This window comes from Peromyscus eremicus, chromosome 6 (assembly GCF_949786415.1).
Source record: "Peromyscus eremicus chromosome 6, PerEre_H2_v1, whole genome shotgun sequence".
Lineage (NCBI taxonomy): Eukaryota > Metazoa > Chordata > Mammalia > Rodentia > Cricetidae > Peromyscus > Peromyscus eremicus.
In genome coordinates, this window is record NC_081421.1 from 65891154 (window position 1) to 65905095 (window position 13942).

The 13942-nt window shown below is 42.2% G+C and overlaps 2 protein-coding genes across 2 annotated transcripts; one reads left to right on the plus strand and one right to left on the minus strand.

Annotated features, from left to right (window-relative positions):
• Positions 1–693: 693 nt before the first annotated feature.
• Positions 694–2249, minus strand: LOC131912549 (late cornified envelope protein 3D-like). Its single transcript, XM_059264852.1, has 2 exons — positions 1622–2249; positions 694–1220 (listed from the first exon to the last, which is right to left on the minus strand). Exon 2 carries the CDS (start codon positions 1201–1203, stop codon positions 919–921), a length of 285 nt encoding a protein of 94 aa, XP_059120835.1. The 5' UTR covers positions 1204–1220; positions 1622–2249; the 3' UTR covers positions 694–918.
• A 6295-nt stretch (positions 2250–8544) lies between these two features.
• LOC131912550 (late cornified envelope protein 3D-like) lies at positions 8545–8829 on the plus strand. The gene has a single exon (XM_059264853.1). It carries the CDS (start codon positions 8545–8547, stop codon positions 8827–8829), a length of 285 nt encoding a protein of 94 aa, XP_059120836.1.
• Positions 8830–13942: the final 5113 nt, after the last annotated feature.

Consider the following 13942-nt stretch of genomic DNA (forward strand, 5'->3'; position numbering starts at 1 on the left):
ATCCACAGTTCACATGGATAATGACCACCTTGGTTCACAGTACAAATAAGTACTGCACCACTCCAAAGTTGAGGCAAGTGACCCGAAATAGGGTCCTTTACCAATCACACATCATTTTGACTCTTCATCTTGTAAGAGAAGTTGAAGTCTACAATCTGTAGACATCCTTTTTTCTCAGTTTTTTCAACACCTACAGCTTTACATTTGCATTCAGGAAAATCCCCCCACTCGAGTTTCTCCAGAGTTTACTCATTTTTCAACCACCCAGTTCACCCTCTGGGATCTATTATGTGTAGCTTGGCTTGATCTTCTACCTACAGACCTTTCTCCACATCCTCCATCCTTCTGCTCTCATTCTTGCCGCCTTTCTCATCCTCCCTGTCATCCTACATAGAGAGTAGGGATTTCAGTATCAGATGATGCCAACTCTCAAGTTACACAAGAAAAATGAGCCCTTTTCCCAAGAGGATTTTCAGAAACCTCCAAACACTTCCCATTATTCCTACCCACACGTCTATGCTGGAAGTTCCTACTTAATCTCTCTGTATGAAGAAGAATCTAAGGCATGACTCCTTCATTCCTAAACTAAGATAATCTCAGGTGTTGGGCATATTGGACCTTTAAGAGCTGAGAAAGGAAAAACCCAGTGAGCAGCCTTGGGTGGAGTACATCAAGGGACAAGTAACACAAAGGTGTTGTTGAGAGTTTTATTCACCTACATGGCCAGGCACAGGTGATGTATCTCAGAATGAGAAGATAACCAGGCTTTTGGAAAATCCATTAGAAGAGTCCAAGCGCGCTTAGCCCAAGGAAGATTCAGATGCCTGAGAAAGAATGAGCCAAGATGGGGCTACTGCTTGGTTTCCTCTGAACTCTTGGTTTCCTCTGAACTCTCTTGCTTCAGCCTCAGGATCCAGGTCAGCAGCAGCCTCCAGAGCTGTGGCCACAGCCTGAGCCCCCCGACTGCTGGCCACTGCCCCGGTCACAGGAACTGGAGCTCCTGCGCCTGCATCTGTGGGACCTGCGCCTGTGGTGGCTCAGGAAGCAGCCTCCCTCAGAGCTGGGGACACTGCAGCCCCCAGAGCTTGTAGCACAGCAGGAGGAGGCTGCAGGCAGACACTGTGCTGTGCTCTTTGGGGGGCACTTGGGGGAGGGGCACTTGGGAGGAGGTTGGCACTGCTTCTGGTTCTGCTGGCAGGACATCTTGGCAGAAATTTGACCTAGAAAAGTATAATAGAAACATTGTAGAGAGAAACTTCCGGTGAACATCTATTGACTTAATCTGTCACATACAGGCCTCCCATGATCTATTGACTTCCTAAGCCAAGATCTCTATGAGACAAACAGGAGCATGGAGGCACACACCCATCTGTATAAAGTGTCTCACAACTTTCAGATAGATAAGCATATATCCCTAGTAATGCACTCAGAACAATGATAAAAAGCTCCCTGACCAACACAAAGACTTCTTCCTCCCTCACCATTACCAACTCCACCCCCTGCCCCCCCCCGCCCCCCCGCAACTGCCAACTGTGGGCCTCTTCCTCAGGTTCTAGTTCAGATCTGGCTTGTCTGTCCCATGCACCCCTACATGATGAAATGGTCCCAAATGGGCACTTACCAGATGCGAAGGAGACGGGGGAAAGTCTCAGCAGGCAATGGATAAGGAGTCCAGGGCAGGAGCCTTTTTATTCTGTGTAGAGCTGGTGAAGCATCATCCAAGCATGTTGCTATTTTCACAATAGAGGAGGTGACAGTGCTAGACACTTCCCAGTTACTGGCCTCCAGGGCTTTCCTGTACATATGCCTAAAGAACTCATAAGGTGGAACCGGGATACACTGTGACTGCAAAATCACTTCCTTTTGTTCTTCCCCAGACTTTGTCTCACCCTTGCCCATTCATTCACAAGCTCTAACCCTGTTTTGTCACTCAACAGTATTAACATGGAGATGTACATGGTATGTCCATCATTCAAAACTTAAATACATTTGATCTGATACAATCAGTGCTATCCTGGATGTATTTATGAAGAGTCCAAACATAAGGCCCTAGTCTTTATAAGTCAAGCCCCCATTGCACTGCAAACCAAAAGTTGATGGGATGGGACCTTCAGGTGTCCTCTGAGAGTGGCAGCAGAGAAAGGCAGTTCTGTAGGGATGCCATTCGTACAACAGAGGCACAGAAAAGACACCTGAGACCAAGTACAGAGAAGGGACTTAGCACTCTAGAGGTGATAAGACTCACAAATTTTATTATTAAGAAGGAAGATCTCCTCAGTCTCCTCACCCTACCCGTAGTATCTGGCAACCCCCATTCTACACTCTGCATCGACGAGTATAATTCATAGTGAAATTTTAGATTCCACATGTAAGTAACATCATGAAAAATGGATCTTTCTTTTCATGGCTTATTTCATTTTATTCAATATCTTCCAGGTTCATTCATGTTGTCACAAATGACAGGATTACCTACTTTTTAAGGCTGATTGATATTCTGTTACTTGTATATGCCCCATGTTTTATATGCATTCATTCACAGATACACATTTAGGAAGATGCTTTATTATGGCTGTTACAAGTGGTGCTGCAACAAACATGAGGTTATATATCTTTTCAGTATATGACTATCCTTTCTCTTTGGGTACATACACACTAATGAGATTGAGGCTCATACAGTAGCTAACTTTTAAGTTTTTCGGGACCTTATACTATCTTCTATAATGGCTGGGACACTTCACATTTCCAGTAAGTATTCCATTTTGCCACCAAATTATTGGCAATACTTGTTCTTTCTTGCATCTTTAGTAATAACCAGTCTGACAAGTATGAGTTTAAGTCTTTTTTCATTTGCATTTCTCTGATAACTAGGGATAAAAAAACCTTTTTCCATACATCTGTAGGCCATTTGTATGTCTTCTTTTAAGAAATATTTCCTCAGGGTATCTCTCCATTTTTAAGCTCAGTGTTTTTTTTAAATTCCTTGCTGTTGAGATCTTTACATTCTTAATATACTAGGATATTAACTCTTTATAAGTTGTATCATTCACCAATATTTCCCACCCTATCAGCTGTCTCTTGACTCTTCATTGTTTCTTTGGCTCTGCATACACATTTTGTTTTGATAGAAACTCGTCTACCGTGTGTGTGTGTGTGTGTGTGTGTGTGTGTGTGTGTGTGTGTGAGAGAGAGAGAGAGAGAGAGAGAGACAGACAGACAGACAGACAGAGACAGAGACAGAGAGACAGAGACAGAGAGTAGTACTTAAAGTCCGGCTTCTTGCATCTTAGATTCATTTCTGTTGTTTCACGGATCAATAATTTCTCCTTTCTGTATTGCTAAATAACATTCCATTGTGTGTATACATATATGTTATATGTATATATATGCATATATACATATATGTATATATACATACCCACACTGTTTTTTCTTAATCTGTTCACAAGTTGAATGTCATTCAAGAGGCTTTGAGTTTGAAACAATTATGAATAAAAGCACTGCACATATCAGCATTGAGCTTTCCTGTGAATATGACTTTTTTTTTCTTGGATAAATACTAAAGCATTGTATTTCCAAGGCAAACAGTAATAACATGTTTAATTGTTAAGGATACTTCTAAGAAACTTCCAACATGGTTGTAAATTTGTCTTCCTGTCAGCAGTGGCTGAGCTGAGCCACTCCCTAGCCTAGACAGGATTCCACACTGCTAGGTAAGAGCTTTATTTTAGCTGGTGAAGTGTGTGCAGGTAGTCTGTCACTTTGCTCTTAATTGCATTTCCCTAATGAGTAATGCACTAAGCTAATTTGTCACCCATGTATCTTTGTTGAAATATCAGTCTCTTTAAATATTTCCCAGTTTAATCAGACTTTCCATTTACTCATGGATTTTATTGCTTTTAGAATATTCTAGACACAAACCTTCAATCAGACTTGTGCTTTGCAAATTTCTTCTCTGAGTCTGTGGATTTTAATTGTGAATTCAGTCACTTTCATAGCAGAAGTTTTAGTTCTTTACTTTAGTTTGTTCTCTGTATCTGTCTCACCATAACCTAAGGTGGCTTCAAATGTATGACCCTGCTGCTTCAGTCTTCCCAGGACTGCAATTAGTCATGTACCACTATAGGCATGTTCAATCATGTGCCAATACCTCAGTCGTTCTAATTCAGTATTTTTCTTTTGAAAATTACATAAAGTCACAAAATTGTGTCCTATATTGTATTTTGGAAGTGTTTATTCTGTGTTTTACACAATGATCTATTATCCATAGCTTTCGTGTGTGTGTGTGTGTGTGTGTGTGTGTGTGTGTGTGTGTGTAGTACTAAATATGTTTTGCTTAACATATAGATGCCCAATTGTTTTAGCACTGTTTTTAAAATTTTTTATTTATTTTATTTGAGGATTTTATACATGCAAACAGTGTGTTTCCTGAATGTGAATCCTTCCCACACCCACTTCTAATTCCTCCCATGTCCCCACTATGAACTTCTTCTCTCAAATTTATGACCTCATTGTATTCACATATTCACATATCACTCCCACCTCCTCACACTCACACACAACCTATTGAGTACAACTCATGTTGCCTTGATTTGCAGGCATTTAGAGATGACTGCTTAGGATTAAGGTCTCTGCCCTCAGGGAGAAAAAGGAGTAACAGAAAAACAAAACAAAAAAACCTGATTTTCCCTTCCTCAGCAGCCACTGACTGCCTGTGGCTCCTGTGGCTCTTCTTCCATGGGTGGGGTCTTAGGAAAAATTCCTCCATCCATTCTGACATGTCCTTCCTCCAGCAAACTGCCATTGTGTCTTTGTTTGAAACATATTCTGGGTCTAACTTTGGACACTAAACATCTGAGCTGCTCCCTGTCTTAGGAACCAAGGGCCCATTCTCACTACCCAGCATGTTAGTAATAAGGCTTTGCTAACTCCTTTTTTCAAATGAAATATGCTCCTTTTTGATATTTATTTAAAAGTTTTTAACTATGGGTCGCTACTGAGTTTTGTTAAGTTACTTCTCCATTTCTAGGGGGATGTTTTTAGCTTCCCTTTATTTTGATGTGAGGTCCTGTCTTAGCTAACTTCACATATTTCCCTAGAACTGATGTCATGTCTGAATTTTTCTACATTTATACAGAAGTATATTTTTGGAAACTATGAATATCTTCTGGAATGTATTTGTAACATGATGCCGAAGGTGAGATCACAAGAACTGTCTCTGCCTAAATCAAAGTAGCTAAGAAGAACCAACAATTCAAGCAGTAATAAATAGACCCTATCGATTGCTTAGAATCTACAAAAGGGTATGTCACATGATCATAGAAGCCAGTTAGGCAGCCCTGGTGACACAGCCCACCAGGCTCTGCCTCTCCTGCCCCAGCTCATGGCTTCAATGCCCAACTGGCTCAGAAGAATTAAGGATTTTCTTCTTCCTGCTGAGTCACCCAGAAATCTTGTGATTGACCAGCCATTGAATCCTGCTCTTCAGCTGCTGCCTCATGACTCAAGATTAACCCTGTTTAAACCAAGAGGAGTCTTCATAGTTGCTTCTATATAATAGTAAGTCAAATTGAAAAGCTATTCAATTTTATCCAAAGAGCTGAATCCCTAATGAGGTTAAGACCTCTTCTTACATACCCCACAGAACCTATAATTTCTCTGTTATGTACACCGCAGCTTCAGTCCATCATTTGGTATATTTCCCTTTGAGTGATTATAATGAGCCAGTTAGACAAGCCGAATCTCTAGTTTACAGTTGTGTCCTCAGTGCTAAGCACACAGTTGACACACAGTTGAAGACAGGAATCAGGAGTTAATGACCAAGTGAGAAGAAATTCAAGGAAAAGAGACAATGATGGTCATTAGGAAGGAGTGGGTCTGGTTTGTGTAAAGTCACATAGGAGGTCAGGCTATACTCCAGTATGCTGTTAACATCACCTCTGTTGGGTTGACCTTTGCTCCCTGGGTGCTCATCTATACTAGCAGTTCTTAACCTGTGGGTTATGAACCTTTTGGAGGTCAAACAACCTTTGCAGAGGGGTCACCTAAGACCAATGAGAAACACAGATATTTACATTGTGATTCATAACAGTAGCAAAATTACAGTTAGGAAAAGGAATGAAAATAATTTTATGGTTGGGGGTCACCACAACATGAGGAACTGAATTAAAAGTCACAACATTGGGAAAGTTGAGAACCACTGATCTATAGCAAGGCACTCCTGAAGAACTACATTGGGAACTAAGTTGTAAACTCAGAGTTCTCAGGAAAATCAAGAAGGAAGCTAACCACACTCATGGGGCATTTGTCTGAGGCTCGCTTTGCCCAGCACAGCTGCTGAGAACAGAGACATACTTTGCATTCTTCTCTGTGTGTCCCCATCACTGAGTCTTCATGGAAAATCATCTGTACTTTCAGCACTCATCCGAAACCCCTTGCCCATCCAGGATCTAGTTACAGGCTCTCAACAATGTAAGAGAAACAGCTCCTGAAGCTGCAATGAGGCTGAGACGGAAAGCTGGGCACCAGGCACCAAGAAACTCATTCTGAGGAGGAAAGGATGCCGGCAAATTCCTTCCCTTGCTGCCTCCTCCACCGTGTTCATCCTGGCCTGCATTCCTAAGAGTCACTGCAAGTCCTGTCCACAAGGGCCATAGAATACCGGAGAACACTTGTACTCTAGACTGCTTTCCCCAAACAGGGGCATCTGCTAAGTATTCTCCAAATACAGAAAGAGCCAGATTCACGCCCAACTTGGCCTGTGCTCCTAGTGCCTGGGTAGAGAACAGAGTGGGAGACACCTGGCATGATCCAAGGGATTTCATCCACATCAGCTTTCTCCACCTTCCTGTAGTTCTTGACCCAGAAAGGAGACAATACATTAGCATCAGTTAATGTTAGAATGAGGAGAGAAAAACATAATTGTCTAAATTATCATATAGGTTTTAATGGCCATAAATAATGAGACACATTTACTATATTTTTATTAACAATATAATTATAAGATACAACTGTGTATACTGCCCATCATCTGCTTTTTATGGATTAGTTCTATAATTAATTATAAGATACAACTAACTGTGTATACTGCTCATCACCTGCATTTTACAGGTTAGTTCTAAGCTACAAATATTTTTCTCTGTAAGAAAACACAAATATATGATCTGATATTGTAATAACCAAAGTATTTAAATTGTATATGAATTATTAAAGTTGCTAACTATAGCCCAAATTATGTTTTTCTTTGAACATAGCATGGTATTACAATACTTCAGTCAGATTTCAGCTCACATGAGTTTAATAACATCACATGGAAGACATCTCCACCTATGTGGTATGATTATTTATCTATAATCTCGCTTTTGCCTCTCAGTGCTCAGAAAGTACACTCTACTATTAGAAGCCATGAGGTCATTAAGGGACTGTCACCAAACAAGGCTTCACCACTTCCCGATCACTTCCCAGGCACCCCACTGCTGGAGCTCAGGGGGCAGCTGTGAATTACATTTACCCATGTTTATTGGGCAACATGGGGTCTGTGGACATTACAATATTTTATCATTTAAGATTTGTTCTTATGAGCTATTGTGTGTGTGCCTGTAAAGAACTCATTCATAATCATACCAAGGGAAGTAATACTCCAAGGCATGTGACCCAAAAGAGGAAAAAAGAAAAGGAAGTAGGAAGAAGGGAGGGGATGAGAAGTTTTCAGGAGACTTCAGTGGGAGGCCTATGGACAATCTTCCTACTTCCTGGTTCAGTCCTTAGTTGGACTTCATGGAAGTACCAGAAAAACCGCTGGACATACGTTCAGGTAACACCTCCTCTGGTTGTGAAAGCAGAGGCATGCCCAAGTGACATCACCAATTGCACAGGATAAAAGAGCTCTGGCCCTGGGCTACTCTGCCATAGCATCCTCAGACACAGACTTCTCCTGCATCCTCCGCATCTAGTGAGTATCCAGCAAGGGTGGGCCTTGGCATGAGAGGTTAGAAGGGAACATTATGATCACAGGGAAAGAGAGAAAAGGGATAAGGTCTTCCATAAGAACCTAGACACAAAGTACCATAGAGAAAATAAGGAGTTACCAGTATTCAATTTAAAAAAATGAGTTTGTAGTAGGTGATTATTCAAAAAGGTAGAATCCTGAGGGATGGGAGGGTAGCAAGAACCCTGTGACCTACAAAGGCAACAGGAGTTCAGCATCCACTTCCCACACTTTACCTCCTTTCCATTCAGGTGTTCACACTGCTTCCTATGATACCCCCTAGTCCAGATCACTTTTCCCTAACAGGTACATCTGCTGGGGATTCTTCAAAGATACAAAAAGCTGAATTCCCAGGCAGACTTAGCCTGTGCTTCTAGTGCCTGGGTAGAGAACAGAGTGAGAGGCACCTGGCATGATCCAATGGATTCCATCCACATCAGCTTTCCTTCTTGCATTTCTTGGTCCAGAAAGGAGACAATACCAGAAATGAGAAGACCCTGGACTGTAGATTACTGACAGTTGTATTCTTTGCTTCCCCAGGCTGACTGACTCCTGCCAAGATGTCCTGCCAGCAGAACCAGAAGCAGTGCCAGCCTCCTCCCAAGTGCCCCTCCCCCAAGTGCCCCCCAAAGAGCACAGCACAGTGTCTGCCTGCAGCCTCCTCCTGCTGTGCCACAAGCTCTGGGGGCTGCAGTGTCCCCAGCTCTGAGGGAGGCTGCTTCCTGAGCCACCACAGGCACAGGTCTCACAGATGCAGGCGCAGGAGCTCCAGTTCCTGTGACCGGGGCAGTGGCCAGCAGTCGGGGGGCTCAGGCTGTGGCCACAGCTCTGGAGGCTGCTGCTGACCTGGATCTTCAGGCCGAGACAAGAGAGTTTGGAGGAAATAATAATTCCACGGGCCAAGGAAAGCACAGCCTGTCTTGTCTTGTCCATTCCCGGAGGCCCTTCTCTGTCAGATGCCCAGGGCCCCCAGCCCCAAACCTTAACGTAGAGTGGCAGTGCCTGTCCCTGGCTCTGACCAAGAATAAAGCTTCTGTCCCCATCACACCGGTGTCTTCACTGTCATTGTTCTCTGTCCCTCCCCTCTAACTCTCAATTCCAGGACTGCACAAATCTAGAGCATAAAAAATCATAGCTGTATATTAGCAAAAGTTTAGAGGTCTCTCAGGTCTGCTAATGCTCACTTCAGTTGAAGCAGCAGGGGAGGAAATGGACAGGGCTGGCTGGGGTTTCTAACAAGGAATGATGTGTCCTATGAAATGTGGAGTGTATATCCACCTCACAGTGAAACCCTGTGCCAACTGGAGGAGCTACTGTTTGCTTTGATGAATGATCTCTAGCATCTAATTAAGAAACAATGAATTTGAAGTTAGGTAAGTATTCAAATAGAGTAACTCATTCTTTTTAAGTAGAGATGTTGTGGCTTTCCAAGGTGTGTATAGAAATACTCTAGACAAATTTGGCCATAAACAAAAATGTGCGTAGGATCAGGGAAATGCACATTAAAACCGCTATGAGATTCTATCTCACCTAGTCAGAATGGCTATGATCAAGAGAGTAATGATGGCATATTGGGCAAGTTTCTGGGGAAGAGTGCCTGCGGTGGGAATATAAACAAGTAAAGCCACTCTATAAGTCAGTATGAAGACTCCTCGAAAATCAAAACCAGAACTACCATATAACTCAGCTGCCCTTTTTCTGGGCACATACACAGAGGAGTTCACATCCAACCACAGTGATACTTGAACATCCATGTTTACTGCCTGGATATTCACAATACAAAGGAAATGGAACCAGTCCAGTTGCTCATCAACAGAAGAACGAGTAATAAAAATGTGGCATGTGTACACCATGGAAATTTTACTTACCAGTAAAGAAGACTGAAATTGTGAAGTTTGCAAAGAAATCAATGGACCTGTAAAGTATCTCATGAAGTGAGATCACTCAGACTCAGAAAAACAAAACCTACATGTTCTCTCTCATAGGCGGATATTTTTAATGTTTGTGGGTATGTTTAAAAAAAAAGGAGTGTGGGTGGGTGTAGACTATGACACTAGATCACGACGGTGAAAGGGGAAAGAGTGGGGAGGAGTAACAAAAGGTGACATTTAACGTAAAAGTGGAAAGGGAAATACTGAGGTCAGAGGGACCATGGAGGAACAGGTGATGGGGAGAGGAGGAAAGAGAAACAGATTTTGTTGAAATTTTTCATAATTAAACCTAAATCTTTGTATGCTAATAAATTTTTAATTAAATTAATCTTGGGCTTATGATGAATGCTGATGGCATTTTGTGGTAGAAGCCAGGGATAGCCCTAAACATCTTACAAAAGAGAGGCTAGCTCCTCCAGCAAGGAAATAGTCATTCCAAGATGCCAGTAACAAAAAGACTGAAAGCTTCCAACTTTAGTAAAAAGTACACAAGGATGGTATAGGAGAAACAGACCCGATAAAACTCTAACAGGGAGCTCCGGGGAGGAAATCAAGTTAAAAACAGTATGTCAAGGACAGAGAGGGAGCTAAGAGTTTAGAAAACAAGATGACGATGAGCATGAACACCAGACAGGACAAAGAGGAAGGGGAACTGAGAAATACTGGTCATATTATTAATTTATATAATTGTCTAATCAGTAGTTCACTAGAGCTTACTGCGTATAAAGCCCCTAAGAGATGGACACTCAATTCTGTAAGTAACATGTTCCATCATTTCTCTGAAAGGCCACATATTTTATAGGGGAAACCTGCTTTGTTCCAGGACCCAGAACACACAGCTTTTTTTGTTGTTGTTGTTGTTGTTGTTTTTTTTTTTTTTTTTTTTTTGAGACAGGGTTTCTCTGTGTAGCTTTGCGCCTTTCCTGGAACTCACTTGGTAGCCCAGGCTGGCCTCGAACTCACAGAGATCCACCTGGCTCTGCCTCCCGAGTACTGGGATTAAAGGCGCGCGCCACCACTGCCGGGCCAGAACACACAGCTTAAAAGTAAGTCCCTGTTCTTGGGTACTTAGCACTTGACCATCCCTAGAGACTTTTCAAGAGATATATAGAAATAGTCTTTTCATTTAGCTTAGCCTTTTGTCATATATTTGAGTTTTGTTCATATATTTGATTTTTTAGCATTCAGAGCTAATATCCTAGCATATGACCCAAAACCCCTTTTAAATAATTTGTTTCCCATATTTGAAACCTAAAATGTACGACTTAATATCCCCCTGGGTTGCAATCATTTCCTCCACTTGTCTTATCCACCTACCAGACTCCATAATATTTCTGTATAAGAGCAGTGTGCCAAATCCTTCTGGGGGCTCTCAGAATAAGATCGAGGGACATCCCAGAAACTGGACTCATTTTCAATTGAGAATGCAAGAGAAATTGATGGCAGTCTAGGTATGGAACACACACACACACACACACACACACACACACACACACATACACAAAAAAAAAAAACCACGTACATAGAACTTTAGAGGTTAATTGAATTTAAAAATCAAGACTTAAAAATATATGATTATTTTCACTCCAGGATCCAAGGACTTAGGGTTTTCAAAAACTTTATATTTTAATAAAGAAAAGAATTTCCAAAGAGTGGCATAAGACACCCTGACCAGGTCCAGATCAAGTCCACTCTCTAGGAAAACACAGCTCCTTGAAGTGGGACCCTCAGCTGCCATGCTTCAATCTATCACCACGAGATGCTCATAACTCACTGCTGGAGAAACTGCTGGGTATCACTCCATCATGGGCCAGCAATGTTGTCAAGTTTTTTACAAAATATGACCCAAAGCTGTTCAGAATGATAAGGTGGACTGCAGACTTACCCATTATGTAAAAAAACTTGGCCTTTAGCTTAGGCTTGTTCCCAACTAGCTCATAACCTAAATTAACCTGTTTCTATTAATCTACGTTCTACCATGTATCTTTTACCTCTCTCCCACTTTGTACATCTGACTTGTTCCACATCTCACTAGCATCTCTTACATGTCTAAATACTAACCCTCTGAGTTCCTCTCTCTGCCCAGAAGTCCCCCATAACCTCCCCTGCCTAGCTATTGGCCATTCAGCTTTTTATTAAACCAATTACAATGACACATCCTCACACAGTGTAAACAAACATCCCACAACAGTGGACTAAGAGATGCCACCATGTGTATATGATCTTGTGTGAATCGAGAACCATGAACCCAGAACCAGTGGACAAAACCATTCCACCAGAAAGTGGAGACCAAAAACCACTGTGTTAGTTAGTGGCTGTAATTCACGTTCCACGTGTCTGGTTAAGCATCAGAAGGAAATGTATCTCTAGTGTTAACAGGAAAATTTGACAAGGCTAATTTAAATGCACCTTCCAGGGGTGTGACTACATTGCATCACCTGCACTATGTCAGGTGTACACAAAGTCACTGCCGTGTTTGTCACTAATCACCTCCTATTATTTTATAGTTCACCTTTCAGCCGACTTCCCCTGGGTATCCCAACCTAAATGATTCAGTTCCTTTTATGACTTATGTCTGAAACCTTGAGACATAAAGTGGCAGACTCACAAATGGATCAGCAGATGAAGTTTGGGTCTTGATTCTGACATCTGTACTCCACTGTGCTTTCACCACACAGTAGCCTTTTCTCTTCCCAAACACCCATACCTTAAGACAGTCGTCACCGATAGAAATCAGGAGGTAAAGCCAGGAATACTTGGTGCCCAACCAGGATTTTTTTTTTTTTTTTTTTGGTTTTTTTCGAGACAAGGTTTCTCTGTGTAGCTTTGCACCTTTTCCTGGAACTCACTTGGTAGCCCAGGCTGGCCTCAAACTCACAGAGATCCGCCTGGCTCTGCCTCCCGAGTGCTGGGATTAAAGGCGTGCGCCACGACCGCCCGGCCCAACCAGAATTTTTACTGCGCATATCATTCTGGCTTTTACTGTATATTACATTTTGCTCTCAGGTATGAGCTTTATGTGTGCTATCTGCTCTCTGAGGACCTCCCTGCTTCCTGAGTTTAATGCTTTACTCTCAGTGCCCCAGAACCAGCTATCCCTTTGGCAAGGGTGGAGCTCCCCATCCCACTGTTCCTGCTGCATGCCCAACACTGTCAGTTCTGACAGGCGGCCCACCTCATCTCAGCCACTCCCAAGTGACATTAAATGACAACATCACAACACACGAGGCAACACAAGACTGATACCTGTGAACTCTTGCCTAGGCCTTGATGACTCCTCAGGTGGTCATCAGTGAGCCTGTCACCTGATGCACTGACTTAACTACCTGTCTGTCTGTCCCGTTACACAGCAAGTTACCCAACCAGGACTGTGCCATATGTGTTTGTGGTTGGATGCCTTTATCATCTCATGGCTTATATGTCTATCACTGTGTCTGGTTTGCAATATTAGCTTGATTTTTTTTGTTTGTTTTTTGTTTTAACTTTTTATTATATGACCTAAATTGTTTATGTTAACATTACTCAGATATCATATTAATAAGAACACAATATTTTATATAGTGCTTTCTACGTTGCAAATTTAAAGTTTGTTTTCAAATTATTTATAATATATTCAAATGATACATTGTTTGAAGACTAATATTATTAAAAAATAACAATTAAGGTTTACAGAGAAAAGCTTTTGTTTTGGCTTGTTCTGATTTTTTTTTAATTTTTATTTTGCAATACAATTCAGTTCTACATATCAGCCATGGATTCCCTTGTTCTTCCCCCTCCCGCCCCCCTCACCTTCCCCCAGCCCGCCCCCCATTCCCATCTCCTCCAGGGCAAAGCCTTCCCCGCAGACTGAGATCAACTTGGTAGACTCAGTCCAGGTCAGTCCAGTCCCCTCCTCCCAGGCCGAGCCAAGCGACCCTGCATAGACCCCAGGTTTCAAACAGCCAACTCATGCAATGAGCACAGGACCTGGTCCCACTGCCTGGATGCCTCCCAAACAGATCAGGCCAAACAACTGTCTCACCCACTC

What these genes read in the sequence shown, in the direction of transcription:
- LOC131912549 (XM_059264852.1), bottom strand. Translation starts at nt 1,203, where the DNA reads ATGTCCTGCCAGCAGAACCAGAAGCAGTGCCAACCTCCTCCCAAGTGC.
- LOC131912550 (XM_059264853.1), top strand. Translation starts at nt 8,545, where the DNA reads ATGTCCTGCCAGCAGAACCAGAAGCAGTGCCAGCCTCCTCCCAAGTGC.